The 21,720-nt window shown below is 42.2% G+C and overlaps 2 protein-coding genes across 2 annotated transcripts in view; both read right to left on the bottom strand.

Annotated features, from left to right (window-relative positions):
• The window catches only part of LOC306935841 (limbic system-associated membrane protein-like), a 669,232-nt gene that overhangs the window by 521,288 nt on the left and 126,224 nt on the right, over positions 1-21,720 (bottom strand). The gene's annotated exons all lie outside the window — the stretch shown is intronic.
• Positions 19,230-20,765, bottom strand: LOC306935068 (tetraspanin-3-like). Its single transcript, XM_079517908.1, has one exon. It carries the CDS (start codon positions 20,737-20,739, stop codon positions 19,978-19,980), a length of 762 nt encoding a protein of 253 aa, XP_079374034.1. The 5' UTR covers positions 20,740-20,765; the 3' UTR covers positions 19,230-19,977.

Genomic DNA, 21,720 nt, shown 5'->3' on the forward strand with positions numbered 1-21,720 from the left:
TTGGGTGTTTCATGGTGTTTTTTTCCTTTTCATATGTGAACGTGTCTGTTATTTGTATGCAGCTGTGACTTTCTCCCAAGGGAGACAAATAAAGACAACCTTGAACCTTGAATATATATTGTATCGTCCTCCCAATATTGTGATATTGATTAGTTAGTACAAAATTTGCAAAGTTTCAAAGTTGCAGTCAGTGTTTTACTGTTTGGAGGAGGCAAGATTCATGTACTTATTGGCCAGTTTGTGACACAAAAAATATTTTAATATTTTGGAATAAATACATAATTCCAGATTTTTTTTCATTTCCAGTTACATATATCGTAATATATCGTTGATGAAATCTCTTGCAATATATTGAATATCACAATACATAGAATATCGTGATATTATCATTATCGAGGGCATAATATCGCCACAGATATCGTATCGTGAGGTACCCATATCGTCCCACCCCTACCCTACAAGTTTTCTGAAAAACGTATATGCTATTAGAGCGTCGCAGTCCCGCCCCCTTTCATGACGACGCCAGGCCCAGGAAATGAATCCCAATGCATTTTTCCCATAGACATTTCAAAAAGTATTTATTTAAAGACCTTTTAAAGGGTAAGACCACTTTTGTTGAGGTTTGGGTTGTGTAGTTACCTTGCCATGATGTAACTCCAAATGTGGACAAGAAATAAAAAATAATTGCTCCAGCGATTAGAATTGATAATTCAAAATATGCTCCTCATTGACTTACATTGTACACTAAAACGGCTCTCAAAGTCACTCTTTTAGTACGTAAACAAACACAAACAAAGTTGATTCAGACAATATAGAGCATCACCAAAACTCATGTGGTTTTATCTTTTCATAAAAACGTTAACTTCCTGTTGATTTGTCCATTTTATTAGGAAGAAACCCCGGACTGGATCCGTGGATCCGGATCCAGTTCTTCAAATAGTAAAATCAACAGGAAGTTAACATTTTTATGAAAAAATAAAACCACATGAGTTTTGGTGATGCTCTATATTGTCTGAATCAACTTTGTTTGTGTTTGTTTACGTACTAAAAGAGTGACTTTGAGAGCCGTTTTAGTGTACAATGTAAGTCAATGAGGAGCATATTTTGAATTATCAATTTCTAATCGCTGGAGCAATTATTTTTTATTTCTTGTCCACATTTTGAGTTACATCATGGCAAGGTAACTACACAACCCAAACCTCAACAAAAGTGGTCTTACCCTTTAAGCGTCGTACGAAGCCAACTCGAGTCGTGACAAATCATGACAACAAACACAATATTTTGGACCGTTTTTTTCTACTTTCTAATTCTTTGTTTGGCCCAAAACATTGTGTTTATTGTCATGACAAGAGTTGGCTTTGTCCGCGGCGTAACCGTCTTTAATTAAATAAATACTTTCTGAAAAGTCTATGAGGAAAATGAACAGGGATTTATTTCCCGGGTCTCTCGAGCGGGCGGGACAGATGCTTTCTCGGTTTTAATGGGGTTAAAATTACGTTGCATTAATTAATAATATTATAATAAAATAATAAGATGTATAAAATTGTGTGAAACCTCCAACGAAGCTGCAGAAACCTTTGGAATCCTCTCTAAATATTTTTGCAGCACTGAATTGTCACAACGCATATACCGGTAACAGCTGCACCTTTCTCAGAGTACACACCTTGGGCAGTATTATGCATGTCTTAAGTACCAGGTCTTATTACTTAACTTAAGACCTGGAGGCGTGGTCAATGCTGTTTGGCCACTCAGAATAGCCACATGGCATTGATCACACCTCCAGGTCTTAGGTTAAGTAATATGACCTGGTACTTAAGACACACATAATACTGCCCCTTGTGTCTTAGGGTTTATTTATATCTTATGTCTGGCCGATGCAACTGCCCAGTGTCTCTGGGGGTCAATAAAAGTGTTTCTTTGACTCGTCTTAAATGCAGATCGCATTGTGTTTCAACCACCCATGCGGTTATTGATCCAGGAATCAATCAAGGTCACTTGGATGCAGTTTAAGAGGTCTGCACGGAACCTGACACTTCTGAGATGATAGAGTGAAAGACCATTTACTCCTGAAATATCAAGCGGAGGTTAGCCGTGTCCGGTCAGTCGTGAGATGTCATTCATTCCAGCACGTCTCATATCGAACTAGCAGTTATCAGAGAACAACAGACAAAGAGAAGTCCATTCAGTCCTCAGATATGAACTCTATTTGGCCATGAATCCATGTTTGATGACTATTAAATAAAGCTTCAAGTTAACACTATAAAATGGATACCTGATGAGAGACAGCAAACTCATTTCGCGACCTATACGACCCTAAAGCTTTAGGTCGCGACCTAGTTTTTGTTTTTAAAACATTGAATGGAAATGCACCCGTCTATTTTTCAGAAATGCTACCTAAATATGTGCCCGGCAGACCCCTTAGATCCTCTAGTGCTGGTCTCCTAGAGATTCCAGAGACCCCTAACACAAAGAAATATGGAGAAGCCGCCTTTAGCTACTACGCCCCTGTGCTGTGGAACAGCCTGCCAAGGGATCTACGGTTCTCTGAATCTGTGGACATTTTTAAACGAAATCTTAAAACACACCTTTTTAGCATTACTTTTAACTAGATCATTGCATGTCCTTTTCCTGTTTTAGTCGCTCCTTTTGTTTTTGTTATTACTATGTAGTTTATGCTCTCTTGTTGTGTTTTGCTCTTTCTTGTTCTTGTTTTATTTTTGCTCTTACTGTAAAGCACTTTGAACTGCACTCGTTGTATGAAATGTGCTATATAAATAAATAAAGATTGATTGATTGATTGATTGACCTATAACGCGTATACAGTAGGTCGCGAGTCGATACGTAGGTCGTAGGTCGCCCCTCATGTACCTGATTGGCTTAAATGTTGTCACCTAACTGGAAATGCATCGTCTGTTCATCAAATACCTGGAGAGACGGCGAGACTCCTTACTGAACAAACATTTAGCAATGATTACTATCACAATAGAGTGCTCTAACCTGCTCTAAGGTTTTGTTTTAACCTAAAAAATATCGTTTACTCCACCTTTTGGGGCTGCAGGATCTAAAGACCGGTTTGATTGTTATTTGCTACCAGTATAAATTAAAGTTGATCGATCCATTCCGCGCCATCGGCATCTTCCTCGGAAAATTGTAATGGAGCAGGTGTTAGAAAGAGGTTTCCAAACTACACAGACAAACATGGCTGAGCAGGTCCTGGCGGGTGGATGGGATATGAAAGCACCTTAGAGGGAGACTGTGAAATATTAATAATGCAGTGCTTTAGGGGCTGTGGGCCACATAGTGGTTTAACCCATTCTGGGCGGGAACCCCCTTTTGGTGTTTTAAACATTGTTATAATTTAGCTATTTAAAAATAGCAGATCTACAAGCTCATAGCGCGCCACTCGGTGGCGCGCTATGAGCTTGTAGGTCTGCTATTTTTTGACTCAAATCTTAAAATCTTTTTAACTCAAATCTTTGCTTCTGAGAGGTTCCTGGAACAACATATTTTCAGATGGGGGTCGGCGGCAAATTACATATCATTTTTGGGGTCCTTGACATGAAATATTGAGCACCTGGCCTGGGCCATGGCTCAGTGGTCCAGGCACCTTGGCTGGTAATCCAGTCTGGCAGTGTGCCGCGGGTTCGACTCCCGATCCCGACGGCCTTTACTGCATGTCTTCCCCCCATCTCTCTCCCCATTTCCTGTCAGCCTACTGTCTGTCCCTCCACAAAAAATATAAAATAAAGGCGAAAGCCACAAAAAAAACATTTAAAAAAAAAGAAATATTGAGCACTTGCACTGATACGGAAACATGAGGTTTTTCAGAAAACCGTCAGAATTTAGAAGATTTTTTATTTTTATTTCGACGTCAGGCCCAAATGGGTTAATGAGACAAAGTAGACCCCCACAGTGTCTCTGTCCATTCGTCTAAACAGAGTCATTTAGTCCATTTAGTTTGTATATTATGATTACACATTCAAGCCAGCCAGTATAATCTGAAGAAAAAAAAAGGAAGTGAATGAATTCCCCCCTCATGAATTCTAAACGAGATAATAATCATTATGAGGAGAGACACATTCTCAGTCAGGAATAATAGTTATGGAATCCGTGATGTGATGTTTGCTGCCAGGAGCCTTTTTACAAGCCTATGAGGTCCCACCGAACTTTGATTCAGCGGTCGGATTCTGCCAACGCGCTTCGATGGGAATTGTTGCCATTTGCGGATTCATGCAAAAAAAAGAAAAGGGAAAAAAAACTAAAACACAAAAAAAACCTGCTGTGTTCCCATTTAACCCATTTTGGACTGAGGTCGATTAAAAAAAGGCTTTTTTTCTGAAAAAAAACATGTTTCTATGTCAGTTGTGCTCAACCTTTTTCATGTCAAGGACCCCCAGAATTATCTCTATTGGGCCACGGACCCCCATCTCAAAATATGTAGTTCCAGGGACCCCCCAGAAGCAAATATTTTAGTTAAAAATGTCCGCTCTGAAATATATATGTAAAGATTTGCACCACATTTTGACGATTTTTCAAAAATAGCAGATCTACAAGCTCGTAGCGCGGCACTCGGTGGCGCGCTATGAGCTTGTAGATCTGCTATGTTTCAATAGCTAACACCAAAAGGGGTTCCCGGCGGGAACCCATTCTGGGCGGGAACTTCCCGCCCAGAATGGGTTAAAAGGCAAAGCATTGGCAGAGTCCACTCTCATAGGCAGAATTAAAGTTTGATGTGACCGAAACCCTAAAGGGTTGAAATCTACAAGCTCATAACACACTGTGAGCTTGTAGATCTGCTATTTTCAAAGCATTTGCATACATTTTGAAAATTTGCGAAATATAGGACATTCATTCTGCATACCTTTTGGTTACATTTTGACGCCAATACTTTTGTAACAGACTATTGATATACTGTATAATAGGGTATAAGTCAAGCGATGCGAGGACTTCTTCCATCCATCAATAGTTACAGCTTGTCATGTTAATCCATTTAGGCCTGACGTCGAAATTTAAAAAATGTCTTCAAAATCCTAACAGTTTTCTGAAAAACCTTATATTTCTGTATCAGTGGTGCTCAATATTTCATGTCAAGGACCCCAAAAATGATATGGGGGGCCTCCGCCCCCCATCTGAAAATATGTTGTTCCAGGGACCTCCCCAGAAGCAAAGATTTGAGTTAAAATGTTCATTCTGTAATAATATATATTTAAAGATTTGAGGCACATTTCCGCGATTTTTTCAAAAATAGCAGACCTACAAGTTCATAGCGCGGCACTCGGTGCCGCGCTATGAGCTTGTAGATCTGTTATTTTTCAATAGCTAAAGTATAACATAATGCCACCAAAAGGGGTTCCCGCCCAGAATGTGTTAATAAAGCTCTCCGGGCAGTACTGTGCCAGCCTCAATAAATCCTCCCTTTGAGACATATCACTTGTTCCTTAACTCTTTCTACTTTATGTTCTGTCCCTCCAGCTATCTCCCTCACTTTGTGGTGGGTAAAGTAAAACGATACCAGCGTTATGCACCGCTGGCATTTTAGAGAGGTGTTATTGATATTTGAGGAGAAACTGAGCCATGGTCCATGATATGATATTGATATCCACTTCACTGTATAGAGGTTTTTTGTCCATGAGGAGACTGATATTCTGTGTAGTCACGCACGCACACGCACGCACGCACGCACGCACGCACGCACGCACGTGTTCTCATGGCTGACTGCATGATGTTTAACCCAGTCCTAACACTATGTTCTCGGTCGACTCACCAGGATGGATACGGTTTGTTTTTCTGCGGTTTGTGTTCATATAAACTCATCGTAACTTTTCTCTTGTCCGTCACCGTGTGTCTCCATGTTTCTTCCCACATGTTTCTGGCTGTCGGACTATTTCTGCTGCATATATATGACCATAATAATGCTTATTATCAGAGAGGATGCCAAGACTATAGTAGTGAGAGAGCATTCGGCTTGAGGAACACGCTTGTGTCAAAAACTAAACAAAAACTAAAATGGGTAAGCGTCATTTTAGAGTGCTGCGAGCTTGTAAATCTGATATTTTTGAACATTTTTCAAAAATATTGAAAGTGTGAGAACTACTATTCAGAAGGCAGTTGTTGAATCGGCCTCAGGCCTCATTTGTATCATTTTGAAACCAATATAAGCTCCTCTACCCTGATATAACCTTCCCTGAATTAAAACAACATGTACAGATAAAGGTCACTCCAGAGTGACAGCAGTGTTGAAGGTCAAAGTCTCAGTGCTTTGAGCATGTGATGTCATGCAGCTTCAAGCCCTACAATACGGTTTAAATGGTAAATGGTAAACGGTGCATTTATATAGCGCCTTTATCCAAGGCGCTTTACATAGATTGTGCATTACATTCACCCATTCACACACACATTCATACACCGATTGCGGCGGAAGCCATGCAAGGTACCAACCAGCACATCGTTTTCTGAAAAACCTTATATTTATGTATCAGTGGTGCTCAATATTTCATGTCAAGGACCCCAAAAATGATATGTAATATGCCTCCGCCCCCCATCTGAAAATATGTTGTTCCAGGGACCTCCCCAGAAGCAATTTGGGGTTCAGTGTCTTGCCCAAGGACACTTCGACATGTAGACAGGAGGAGCCGGGATTCGAACCGCCGACCCATGGATCATTGGACGACCTGCTCTACCTCCTGAGCCACAGTCGCCTCACATACATGTAGGTTTACACATCGTAGGCTATGTATCATGTCCCAACTTATAACAAAGTCTCTTATGGCACCATGAGCTAAACCGAACAGGAGGTTCTAAATGGCTGTTTCACTGGGTATGGTTTGGTCTATTGAACTGTGTTAAAAGACTACAGACCGGCACAGCTCTGTGTTTCTACACATTGTATGGATTGTCTTGTATGTATGTATGTATGTATGTATGTATGTATGTATGTATGTGTGTGTGTGTGTGTGTGTGTGTGTGTGTGTGTGTGTGTGTGTGTGTGTGTGTGTGTGTGTGTGTGTGTGTGTGTGTGTGGATGGATGGATGGATGGATGGATGGATGGGAGGGAGGGAGGGAGGGAGGGAGGGAGGGAGGGAGGGAGGGAGGGAGGGGTGGGTGGGTGGGTGGGTGGGTGGATGGATGGATGGATGGATGGGTGGATGGAGCTCCGTTGCCGAGGGCAAGCAGACTATTGTAATTGCACTCCAGTTTAACACTTTAAATGTTAAAAAACATTTAAATCATGCAGTACTGTAACTCTCTATTCTCCCCTCTGATTGGCCAGCGATTTGGAACTTTTCCCGAGGCATGTGTGTGCTTTATTGCTCTCATCTCATCAGTATACAGACATACCCAAGTCTCTTCTAATTGGACAATATTCCTATAGAGAGAGAGGCTCTCCTTTAATTGCGAGTGTGTCACACTCGCAATTCCACAGGATTGCATCTTTCTAGTTATGCGTGCGTGCGACTGTGTATGTGTATGTGACTGTGTGTATGTGACTGTGTGTGTGTGTGTGTGTGTGTGTGTGTGTGTGTGTGTGTGTGTGTGTGTGTGTGTGTGTGTGTGTGTGTGTGTGTGTGTGTGCGTGTGCGCGTGTGCGTGCGCACGCGCAAGCACGTGCGTGCGTGCGTGCGTGTGCGTGTGTGTGTGTGATTGTGAACCCAATGGTGTGTGCAGGTGGTCAGACTGGCCAGACCTATAAACGATATACAGACCTATAAACGACAGTGGCTGCCTCAGATAATGTTTTAGATCTGACCACAGTGTCTCTGTCAGAGCGACTAGTCTTGCATTGCCAGACTGTTGCCTCTCACAATTTCCAAATGCTTCCGTCATGAGTAAGTGATAAAGCGGAGGTGGAGACTCCTCCCCACTTGCGTTTCGTCTTTACAGTCGCGCAAATGTATCCTAATATAAATATAAATCATTTAAGCTTACTGCTTAGTGCTTGTGCAGAAGGGAGTTCCAACTGCGCCTCTATAGCCTATGGCAGGCCAGTCTGGTGCATCTCAGAGGCAGGACAGCGTACATGAGAAAAGGAGGCACTGGAGCAGCTCAGACAATTTAGGCCCTTAATTTATTAACGGGGTACAAGTAATAAGCAAGAAAGTACTGCCGAAGCAGACAACCCGCAACACTCCAGGTTAGAATAAAGTTCTTACGGTGCAAGGCTCGAATATACAAGTTGAAATGAAGAAAATGACGGCACTCATTGTATGTCCTTTTGATATGAATTTATTTACCTCTGACGTTGATAACGAACGCGTTTCGGCCTGTGTGGTCTTCGTCAGCGTTATCTTGACGAAGGCCACACAGGCCGAAACGCGTCATTTTCTTCATTTCAACAAGTAATAAGCGACAACGTTTCGATGTTTCAGTTACATCTTCGTCAGGTACGACCTGCATGTCCCACATCTTAAATGGTTGCCATTCATGCAGGGGCCTCTACATAAGTGGCACACATGACAGAATAGTGGATTTGATATCTAAAGATATCTCTCTTCCATTTTCAGGTCCTCCATCATAATAATAATAATAACTTGAATTTATATAGCGCCTTTCAAGAAACCCAAGGACGCTTTACAAAACAAAAAACAAAACAAACAAACTAGTTGCCAAAAGCCAGAGTGAACAAATGTCTCTTCAGTGCAGACTTGAAAGAGTCCAATGTAGGAGTCTGACGAATCTCCAAGGGGAGAGAGTTCCAGAGGGCAGGGGCTGCTGTATAAGCATTCTACTGTGAAGCCAAGCATGTTTAGCAATGATGACTCAATGTTCTCCAACATTGTTAAATGAAAACCATAGAGAGGTGTTCATTCTCGAGGTCAACTGTACCTTTGACTACAGCCTGGAGGAAGCCTTTCGAACCAAAGTGCTGAAACATCAACAGCTATAGAGTGGGCCATTTCACAGTTATAGGCTACAGATGTAAACCTTTAGTTCTTTGACAGCGTGTGCATGTGCACAAGTTGGTTGTGAGGGTCCTACAAATGGCCGGCCTCTCCAAAAGGAGGGTGGCAGGCAGTTAGCAAGGTACTGCTCAGAATCAGCCATTATAGGAAGCCGCTCAATTTGGAGGATGTGTCGTTTCCTCTGTCCATGATTTACGTCAAATAACAAGTATGTCAACTATACTGTATACTGTATGTAACAAACTAACAATGTTTGCCTTCTATACACTTTGTAACTAACTGTTCTCCTGTTGTCTGACTGCACTGGCAGTGTTTATGTCCTTTGTACAAGGTAATCCTGTACTTCTGATTATGCAGACATAAATAAACATTTAAAATGTGTGCGTGTGTGTGTGTGTGTGTGTGTGTGTGTGTGTGTGTGTGTGAGGAGCGTGCGTGCGTAATGTTTTTGTCTTACTGTATCATGTGAAGGAGACTGTGTCCTCATTGCACCTCTGACTGGCGCGCACACAGGCAGGCGCGCACACCCACACACCCACACACCCACACACACACACACACACACACACACACACACACCCACACACAGGTTCAAAAGGAGTTGTCTTACCTAGAAAAAGAACAGAGAGAAAAAAAAAGTGTTAACACATTGACTGCGGATCACGACATTCCCGACTTAAGTCATGAAGAGATCTTTCCCTGCGGATCACGACATTCCCGACTTAAGTCATAAAGAGATCTTTCCCTGCGGATCATGACATTCCCGACTCGGGACTGTGGAATATTTTTGGACACCATTACAATGGATCATACTATTTTAACTCATTGACCGCCATCCAGTGTTGGGAAAGTTCACTTTCTACATGAATAAAAATGATGATTCAATTTAGAAATGGTTCATAGTTAATTATTCAAATTATTTAACTAAAGTTCATGGTTCCAAAAATAAACTATAGTTTAGATATTACTATACTTTTTAGATATGTTTTTATTTTATTTTTCTTCTTTTTTTAAACTTATTGCTACAGCCCATGTCCATATATATATAACCACAGACTTTATTCCTATTGGGAATAAAGTCCAAACCCTTTAAAAAAATATATCACATTTGGGGGGGGGGGGGGGGGGGGGGGGGATATATACCTTTATTGAAAGGATAAGCCCCTTGAGATGTCACATCTCATTTTAGAGGGGGTCCACAACACAGATACACTGTACAATACAGTTCACAAAACAATACAACAGTATAACCATACATACAAAAGAAAAGAAAAGAAAAGAAAAGAAAAGAAAAGAAAAGAAAAGAAAAGAAAAGAAAAGAAAAGAAAAGAAAAGAAAAGAAAAGAAAAGAAAAATAAAAGCTCTCCCAGAGATAGCTCCCACCCCACTGTTTCAACCCTAAATAGCAGAGTTCATAATGGGAAAAATATACCCATTGCACAATACAGCCATGTTACTAAGCAAAAAACAAACAAGCAATACCAGCATGCGCATATGATAATAATGAACAGCAGCACCGAACCAGCAGGGAACACAGATGGAGTTAGCCCCAAATATCCCATTTGCAATGTGAAATGGCACCGAATCCTTAATCCTTTGCTTCTGTCTTTATGGGCCAACTGAAAATAGCTGATCTACAAGCTCACAACGTGTCACGGACGCGACACGTTGTGAGCTTGTAGATCAGCTATTTTCAGCACGGAACAGGTCGTACTACGACGACGAATAAAACAGGCTTCACTGTCACTGTGGGAGCCTGCATGGGAGGGAGGGAGGGAGATGTATTTTGTGGGCCGATTGCAATTGAGGCGATCATGTATGGATACATAGTACTCCTCGACCCAAAAAGACGTGCTGGCCATTGGGAAATTCGGGACAACTCCCGAACGGCCGGTCCAGTCCAGGCCGGTCTGGGCCAGCAATTTTTTTTTGTAATTAAAAAAAAAAAGAAAAAAAATCATATTTAATACAAAAAAAAAATCCCTTTTGTGTGTGTCTTCTGTGGCAGGTATAAACATGACATCCATGGACAATGTTTTTAGGTCACTGTAGGACCTAAAGTGACCTAAAATGCACTCGCACGCCCTTGATTCGTCAAGGGCCTTTGGCGGCGCGCCATCAGTTCACCGGCACGCAGCCTTTGGCCGCGCGCCTAGAGGGCCTCCGCAACTCCACTTCCCGGGCTGAATTATGGGCCCACCACGTCCCTGGACATTATGTTTAATCAAACAACAAGTTCACCTCAGTGCTTTGGGTCAGGAGTCGGGACATGTTCTGTGTCTGCTGTCTGCGTGCCTGACTGGATCATCATCCAGTTACACTAGATGTGCTCTGAGTGCTCCCGTGAAAGTGCATGGCTGAGAAAGATTAGTTAATTTGGTGTCGGATGTGGGCTTATTGGTGGGATTTCCGCTAGATATTAAGGCCCGTTTATGGTGTATTTTAGCTGGGGTTTCGCCTGGAAGGCTTTATTATGGAAACACTAACTCTTGAACAAAGTTGAACTGTGAGAATGTGACGCCAGAAATGAACGTGTTCACTATACCGTCCATCAAGTAGAAATACAGTACGATCAGTTCATGTTCACCCAAAATTTGAACGGGTTCGTGATACGATCGTTCTTTGAACACGTTTAGGGACAACACTGTCGCCATCTAGTGGTGACTCAGAGTGTCGCAGGCCGCCACACAAATCAATGGGCGAGGCTCTTAGATTGAAAGCCGTTTTAGAGTGTCTGCCCTGAGACTGGGAGGTCAGGGGTTTCATCCCTGGCCGGGTCCTACCAAAGACAGAGTGCCTCCCTGCTTGGCACTCAGCATCAAGGGTTGGATTGGGAGTAAAGGCCTATTCATAGTCTGGATTTTCGGTGGTGAGCTGACCACCGCTCCGGTGGTGAGCTGACCACCGGAGCTGAAATAACGTTGAGCGGTGGAGAGTAAAAACAGAGAGAAGCGCTGGAGCGGTGGCGGTGGTTTGCTCTTCACCGCGGCTCGTGACGTCATGTTGTAGTTCGGTGGTCACCTAACCACCGAAAATCCAGACTATGAATAGGCCTTAAGTCCTCCCTGCGACATACTAGTGTCATGTCCAGGGGGTGTACTGCCTCATGCTATACAGAAACAGGAGATAGGCTCCTGCCCTATGGGCCTCACGCTATACAGAAACAGGAGATAGGCTCCTGCCCTATGGGCCTCATGGCTACAGAAACAGGAGATAGGCTCCTGCCCTATGGGCCTCATGGCTACAGAAACAGGAGATAGGCTCCTGCCGTATGGGCCTCATGGCTACAGAAACAGGAGATAGGCTCCTGCCCTATGGGCCTCATGGCTACAGAAACATGAGATAGGCTCCTGCCCTATGGGCCTCATTGGCTACAGAAACAGGAGATAAGCTCCTGCCCTATGGGCCTCATGGCTACAGAAACATGAGATAGGCTCCTGCCCTATGGGCCTCATTGGCTACAGAAACAGGAGATAGGCTCTTGCCCTATGGGCCTCATGGCTACAGAAACAGGAGATAGGCTCCTGCCCTATGGGCCTCATGGCTACAGAAACAGGAGATAGGCTCCTGCCCTATGGGCCTCATTCATGGCTTGGCAAGCAGGGCTCCAGCGTGCGACCTATTAAGTCGCATATGCTACTTCATTTCTTAAGGTGCGAGTTCAAATTTAACGAGGTCGCACCGGTGCTACTTATTGCTTCCACTCCCCGCCTCAACCAGGAGGCACGGGCGACTCCCCGCCTCAACCATGAGGCACGGGCGACTCCCCGCCTCAACCAGGAGGCACGGGCGACGGGCGTTAGTGCGATAATAAAATATGACTTTCTTCTGGCTCATTCCGCCGAGTCTCGCCTCGGCCTCTCTCTCTCTTGCTCCCTCTCTCTGCCCGCCTTAGTGCCCGTCTGTCTGACTCTGCGCGGGAGGCATACTATGGTCCGACGGAGCATTGGTTGGACATGCGTCCGCACCTCAGACTAGCGCCTGCTCCCGTGCTTGCGGTTATGGTTAGGTTAGGGTTTGAGGTGGGTTGTCGTGTTTCGGACCAATGACTAGTCGGACCAAACACATGCACTCACTCTGCACATGTCACGTACAACGCGGCGGCAGCGCGCTCACTGATCAACCCCCGCAAAAAAACAAAACAAAGATTTCAGCAACTCAGCCATGCACTTAAGTTTCCCTGGAGTGCACACTCGGCACACATTTTACAACTGGATGATGATGCTCGCGCTGAATCCACGGAGACAGCAGACACAGAACATGTCCCCAAACACTGAGGTTAGGAGACAGCAGACACAGAACATGTCCCCAAACACTGAGGTTAGGAGACAGCAGACACAGAACATGTCCCCAAACACTGAGGTTAGGAGACAGCAGACACAGAACATGTCCCCAAACACTGAGGTTAGGAGACAGCAGACACAGAACATGTCCCCCAAACACTGAGGTAAACTTGTTGTTTGATTCAACATAGAGTGCCACCGAAAAATAGCTTCCAATACCTTGTTATTTTGCGTCGCGTAGCACTGTGTGCTACATACACGATTGCCTCGGCCAACAAAATACATCTCCCACGTGAAACCTGGTATATTTGTCGCCTCCACCACACATTGTGAGCTTGTAGATCAGCTATTTTCAGCACGTGGAAATATGCAGACTGAGACGTTCAGAAACTTTTCCCTTCACATGTTGGGGCTTCATTCCATATAAAGACAGAAGCAAAGTGGGCAAGGATTACGAATTCGGTGGCATTTCACATTGCAAAAGGGTGCAGGAAGAGTGGGCATAATCAATTGATATTAAAAAGGTGTCAAAAGGCGCAATTGGCGATGGGTTAGTTAAGGCGGATTTTCATGAAATGAAACGACGATCGCGGCCGGGTGGTTCTTCAGGTTAGTGAAAAAACAACGGCAGTCAAATGGGGATTACGATCAATACATCCTGCAGTCTAAAGTGTTAAAGGGGAATTTCTCCCTAAACCTTTTTTTTACAAAAGTAAGTTTATAATTATGTATATTGACCAAAAAAATAAATACAAATAAAAATAAAGATATAGGGGAGCTGAAGCAGCAGAAGGAGCTGGAGCTGCTGCTGGAGGGTTCTAACGTCAGCTCACGTAGACCAGGAAGAGTGCAGTGTCAACAATGCATGGAGTGTTGCTGTCACATCATCTAGAACAGATGTAAACAAAAAATCACACCCGTGTGAACTGTAGTGGCAGAAAATACTACACTGCCTGGAGCAAGGCTTCCACCTGTTGATTGTCTGTCAAGATGACCTATTCTTACCCAAGACCCATGTTTGACCATGTCCACTGACCACACCTCAAATGTATTTGTGTTCCTTCACTGTGTATAAGAGAGATTCATGTCGACAGCTAGGGAGGCTTGCATCCGTGCACCTCCCTGGGCTGGTACAGACCACTCCTTGTAATAAACGTGACATTGTTTCAGTCCACTCTCTACCTCGATTATTTCTTAAAGTCTCTGTTAGGAGTATTAATAATCCCACGACAATTATGGCGCATGTGAGCGGCGTGTTTCTACTGTCCGTCAGCATTCTCTTTTTCAGATGAGAGCGTTGTGCATATGGATCTGAGATGCTGGTCCGACAGGGACAACACCTAAACGAACTTTGGGGTAAGAGTGTTTTGACTCAATGTACAACATTTTGTATTTTGAGGCTGTGTTGTTAGAGATGCAGCCGTACAAAGTACTAGTTCATCGTATTTAAAGGAGCTGGTGACAGTCCCTCCTCATCGTATTTATCGTATTTAAAGGAGCTGGTGACAGTCCCTCCTCATCGTATTCATCGTATTTAAAGGAGCTGGTGACAGTCCCTCCTCATCGTATTTCATCGTTGCCGAGTGGTAACAGTCTTTCATAGACATTTATATAGAGAAACTATAGCCTATATCAGTAGGATAGGGAATAGCATAGGAAATCATACAGACAGCGTCCACCGTTATTTTCTTTCTTTTCTCTCCTGTTGGGACCAAACAGCCCACAGGGAAGATTAAAAGAGAATGGTGAAACAGCAAATTGTATAATGAGATTAATTCATAGGTTCTGGTAACGCGTAAGACTCGAGCAGCAGGTATGAATGTGGAATGTGGAATGTGGAATGTTGAGTATGGAATGGAAGTGTGTCGTACGTGTGGATGAACGGAAAATACTATTTTTGTAAAAAGTCAAATGGTGATTTCCTAGTATAAATGTGGCGTTGTGAACAAGTAAGTATGAAGAATGTAGTCCTGGTATTTTAGTTAAGCGTCACCACCCATGGTTAGTAGGACAGCAGTTAGCAGTTGTTAGCGGCAGACTCAAAATAGCAGGTCTACCGGGACGCACATCCCAGTAAGTGCTGTCTTGTTGGCAGTATAGCAGGCTAGATAATAGTAATGGTTAATAGTAGGGTTGTTTTAAGGTCCGAGTATTCAAAGTAATTAACAAACAGTAACGTGGTTAGCTGATCATCATGGTCGTATATATATTGTCTTATTACGTCTTATTTTAAATGTAATGACAATATAACAATTTCCCAGAGTCACGGCAAGTTGAGTGTAATTGTGCTTTGTCACTTTTTATATTTGGACTAAATAGATAGGAAAAATTATACTCAAAGCATGAAATGTATAGGTAATTAGTAACTCCTTACAATAGGTAATGTTTGTAACTGTCATCGTAGTTTTACCCAGTCAAGATAGGAACCCCTGTTTGTGTTAAGTAGCCCCGTTCTTCTCCCCCACCATTGACAGCAGCTGCCCTGAGTGGCCACACATGGAGTCTGGTGAGTGTAAATAAGTCTATTATTACAGTAATATGAGTGGTGGAGAAAGGTTCTGAAATGTGTTACTTATACATACACGATATAGGAATACTCTGTAGCAAGTAAATGTCCAGAATTCAAATGTAGGCTTAATAGTAAATTAGTGTTAGCTGTGGCTGTATTTAAGAAACTATAAAACTAAAACAATTTAGCAGAATGTCTCATTTTTAATTATAAAATAACTGTAAAATAAGCAGATCTACGAGCTCACAATGTGTTGTTCTTGTAAATTAGTTATTTGCAACATGGAAAAAATTTATATAGGGCTGGAGTGGTTAATGTATGATTTGTAATAACCATAATCTACACAGTAACCAGTAATTACAGTATTCAACTACATGCGTATGAGTATTACGGTCCCATATACTGACAGGTCATCCATTAGGGAAGACATGGTTTGGAGTTGTGTTGAGTTGATCATATGGACAAGCGCAATTCCCTCATGTGTGAACCTAAAAAGTGAGACACAGAACTCATACGTTAGTGTGAGTGACGTGCAATTAGATATGTAAAGGGTATTATTGGCCAAGTTGATTCACCAGACATATAAATGAGTAGTACTGTGTTTTGCGTAACCTGGGTACTGCTGGACCATTGAGTGCACCACTTGTCACATCGCACGATTGCTAAAAGAGAGGTCAATAAGTCACATGTACAGTCAGTAGACTGCTTCCGCACTTTGATGTTTGAACGATATATGCATGTGTTGGTTTGGGGCCCAACACACGGGAAAGGACTGTTTTCCGAAAAGTGACATTTTGTGAACATGGACGTGAGTGACAGGAGGCACTCGGACAGAGGGACAATGGAGGATTTTGTGAAAAAGGAAACATTCCAGGCTTGATGGACTAATGATTGTTCTTTTTCCTTTCATGTGATTGAACACTGGGCATCACTTGAGGCGGTGTGCGATTGTGATTTGGTGGTTTACGTTGGTGGTCTCGCAGTGACTGGGTGAGTAAAGTGGCATATGAGCCTAAGTGCTATTTCTTGTCAGCATTATGGATAAGCTCCCCTGGGCCACAGTCTCTTGGCGTCATTCATGGTGTTGATTTCGTCACCTCCGTTGGTGCATGGTGACGGCGTTGACATTGTTGGTGCCTAAAAGAAGCAGTTTTACGACGGGGGTAACAAGACACTGTCTTTTAAGCGGGGGGAATCGTCAAGCTTGATGAGATACTTTTTTGGCTTGTCAATATGATCATACAACTTTCCTATAGTCAATAGTCTATCAGACAACTGAATTAAGGGAGTTTTAGGACTCACAAATCTTGTAGTAAATTGGTCTTGATTCAAACGTAATATTAATGAACAAATAGGTCAAATCAGACAAACCCACAGCCAAATAGGGGGTGATTCCCTATGTAATGTTTAATGCAGAGTGGTCAATGGCCACTCAGAGACATCATGCAAATAGGGATAAAGAATTGGCATGAGCACACAAGGTTCGACTTTATACATTGACTAATTATGTAGATTTAAAATGCGTAAATACTACTGTAGCACCCTTAAACAAATAGGTAATATACGACATAGATATGGAACAGTAAAGTAAGAAATAAGTTGTTGTTACGGAAACGGTGGATGGCATGACGTCATGTCTCCCTCCCATGCGTGCCCAGGAGCACTGAAGAATATATATAACACAGGCAGATAGATACCGTATACTACTGAGTATCTCATATTGTAAGTAAGACTCACATATCAAGGGGTACCTAAATCATTGGGCTTGACTAGTTCACCAGCCCCCCCAACGCCTAAGGCAAGATAGCATAGGCATTTTCAGTTCAAGTAATGTGTGGGACACGCAAAATGTAAACTTGTCCGCAGAAATAGCCTGATCACAGCTGTTAAAATAACAGTGGGGGCTCATATTGTTCAGTTTTCAGTTCAGTTTAGTTTCTCTAATTTAAGGAGAGTTTCACAGCATGACATGTCACTTACGCCAACCAGGTGTCCATTTGCACCCCTCCTTTCAGAGTAGCAGTGTGATTGACAGGCATCAGTGTTTGGGGGGGGGGGGGGCAAGAGAAGGTCCCCTAATAGTTGCCTTTGTCATAAAACATTGTCTCTGGTCAGCAAGATGTGTAAATTAGACTTTAGACCAATGTGAACCTTTACTGTCCTCTACGAGGACTGGTGATGATTATTATTCTGGATAACTCACACTCATGGCAAATGCCCTGTTGGCTCATTTTTGTAGTCAACATTTACCTAATACCTCTCCTACCTCACTTTATTCAGCTAGAGATCGTGGTCAGGCATTTCACTTAACTATATTCTTGATTCCAAGCAGTGATGTAAATAGATTATCAATGTAATGAGTCCTGGGATGCAGGAATGATTTTGTAAATAAGTCAGGGGGATCTATCAGTCCCATGTCAATAACGTTAGGAGTTATATTTTGCCATTTTTACAAAGTGCAGCATACTCCACAGTTCAGTAACATAGCGTAATACACACATGCACTGTCACTGAGGGTGCATGGTTACAGCTGCTGTTGCATTGTAGTCAGTCTTTTTCCTGTATGAACAATGGTCAGATACCTGTGCAACCGGATTTCTGAATCCGATTGAATATGGCTTGTAATATCCCAAAAAGGGGCGTAAACAGTTGTCGCTTCCAGCCGGCATCCTTGTTTCAGACAGGGACTTGTCCATGCAATTATGTGACGGAGGAGGACTTTAGAAGGAAGGATTTTTATTATCTGGACTTTCCATCAAACAATCAAGCAGCAAGCATACTGGTCAATTAATTAAGACGCATACACATTTGTATGATAAGCTATGAGGTTCAATTTGAATGTCTAGTTGATCATGGTGTTTATTTATATATCAATAAATATATCAATAATAGTGTAAACCATATACAGCAGAGTCATGTAAATACTAGCATTTTATTTTAAGAAATCAGTTGAGTGAACCCGTGGATCAGCTATTTTCAATGAACAAGATGTAACAGTTTAAAACCATTTAACCAAGTCGGCCTTCCTACTTACCGGAGAAAGTTTATTGTTAGTGTGTGTTTTTCAAAATGTATTCCTAGATGTGTTTATCCTTAGTTTATTTCTTTATAGATGTGAGATCATTTTATTTGAAGTTAGGGGAAAAAAAATGTACCGAAAGATAGAAAAGGATTTTTAAAAATAGCAGATCTGCGTGCACAAAACATACCTAGCACGTTGTTTCAATTATAGATAGACTGGCAGGAGGAAGTGACGAATAGGGTAAAATAGCTTAGTGTTAATAGGATGTTGATGCTGTTAAATAGCTTAGGTAATATTAAAAATGTTTAAAGTAAAGCGATGGTTCTAGCAATTATGAGCAATTCTATGGATAAATTCTATCTATATCCGACAGAAGTGCTCAGAGGGGGGACATGTATAGTTTAAGAAGAGTATAGTTTATGAGGTATAGTTTAAGTTGAACATAATTTAATTCAAATTCATTTTAAGCAGTGGAACATAATTTAATTCATTACATAATTTAATTCAAATTCATTTTTCCTTCAAATTTCCCTACAGTTCATTTACATTCTTGAGTCTATGGCGACATATTGTCAAACCTCTAAAACTACATTCAGTAGGCTGCTGAAACAATAAACAAACAAAACCTCTACGGCATTTTAGATTGCATGTCAAATTGTAGATGTACCGAGTAGAATTGCGGGCCCACATTTTGTCTGAAAGATCTGATGAGTAAATTAATGTTATTTCAAAGGACCTGGCCTCATGTCGCCTATTTTGCTGTTTACAGTAACAGAACACGTACTGCTTGTGAAGAGTTGGTTCCACTCAAACCAGTAGTAATAGCAGTAATTCAGATACAGGTACAGGGGAGACTAGACTACACATGGGGAAGTTCTTTCACTCAAGTACTACACTATATTTAAATATTTAAAAAATACTGCAAAACCATACACACACACATAGTGCAAACTGACATATGAGGAAAGTACCCAGTCCACATATTCTATACAGTATAAGGTCCAGCGACCACATTCTAACTTACCTCAAACAAAGGGTAAAACGTAGGTAGTCACAGCAGCAGATTACATGTAAAATCTCATTCCCCATTGACCATTCAAATAATTTGGCCAATAGCTTTTTGAAAAACAAAAGGTAAAAGGAGAAAAAAAAAGGTAAGATGTTAGTGTATGTAAAATAGTTTGTTTTCATGTTCTCGGTCAAAACCGGTTTAAGTCACTCTTAGTGCACGTCTGTGAACGTATTATTGTTAGAAGGAAACTTTATGCGTAGGTTCCCCCAGTGATGAGTAGTTCGTAGGCGGGGTCTCGGCTCCACCTGCAGAGTACCACACATGCACACAGCATCCCCAGCATCTGAATTGCAGCAAATGTTAGTGCAGCCCAGATGACATACATCATGATCTCTTTTAGTTTCTTCGCAACTAGAACTTCACATCCCTCCGGGTAGAGGTCTTCAGTATGAGCAAGAGATCCAGTGCAGGCTTCTGTATTACTTTTGCAGCAGCTAATGGGGACGCTGTTGTTTTTAGTTTCATTAAACCAGCGAGTGTTCATCCAATCCGAGTAATTGTGGATTCCGCAGCACTGAAGCTGTCTCTGCACATAGTCGATGGCACGGCTCGGGGCATCACTGTTGGTGCCATTGTACTCGTCATACACGTTCCGGATGGAACCGTTAACCTCATCTTCAACCTTTGCTCTGTAAATATATCCAAGAACCACCACAGCCACTTCCGTCATGAACACCAGCAGAAGGATGATCACAAACGTTGCAAGTCCACAGTAGCTCTCTCGTACTGTAGCACAGCATCCAATGAGTCCAATAATGAACAAGAGGGCTCCGACAGCGATGATGGTCACAGCAGGGATAAAGGTATACACATCCTCAAAGAAGTGGTCATAGTCATCATATGTGATGAACACATAGGCTCCAACATAGCATAAAATACCAGCTGCTGCCCAAAATATCAGATTTAGAAAGACCAACACCGTCTTTGACGACGTTATGCCGCACTGCCCCATGCCTGATACTGAGAAGGAATCCAGTATTGCTATACAAGTTAAAAGGCTTTTCTTCTATTCAGACATATTGTCCTGGCCCGCTGACATCCCGATACCCCGACCGACCGACTGAACCTCTGGATGTTTTGGTTTGAGCCAATTAAGGGTCCTAGCAATTACGGGTCCTAGGGTTGTCATGTCAACCTAACTAGGTAACATTAACTTGTCTTCATGAGGGGCATGAAATCAGGTCACCAGTCTAAAAGAAATTGTGACAACAAGAGTGTCTGTGACACATGTAAAAGGAAGCAACCAAGTTAAGCAGACAGGTGGGGCCCAGCCGGGGGTCAAGTGGCGACCTATGGGTTAGGCCACTACACAGAATTGGTGTGATATGGAGCGAAGTAGAATGAAGACCTACGCAGTGGCAAGTGTGGAGAATGAATGACCCGGGTATGTGTGGAATGTGATGTTTATCGGGTAGGCCTATAAGTAAGTAAAATGTTTTAAGGTATCACTGTGTACAACAGTGTTATTTTTAGGTGAAGTCATTCTAATGAAAATTGTTCTTTCCTACTTTCCAGGACTGGATGGTGAATCAATGAGATGGTCTAAATGTGTTGACAACTTAATGAATATCTTCCTTTCCCAGTGTGCATGGCATGGTTAATATGGCGATATTGACTAACTCACTAAAAACTTAGAATAACTCGTCTAGGAAGAGTGTTGTGATACAATGCAATTACAGGAGGAAGGACAAAGGGAAAAATGAGTATCTATAGACATTGCATCGACAAGGTAAGAACCCACTCACTCCCACACGATCTCATACATTATTGAAATATTTGTATTGACAGGAGGATACTAGTAGTGATGAAATACAGTGTAAAGATGCAATAATGTGTAACCTGTCAATATAGCTAATAACCATAAGAGAGGGAGTTAACCATACATCAGACTGTGAAAGATTGTGATCAACTGTGATCAAGATAGATCTTAATA

The sequence above is a fragment of the Electrona antarctica genome (genome assembly GCF_951216825.1).
Source record: "Electrona antarctica genome assembly, chromosome: 13".
NCBI classification, from domain to species: Eukaryota; Metazoa; Chordata; class Actinopteri; order Myctophiformes; family Myctophidae; genus Electrona; species Electrona antarctica.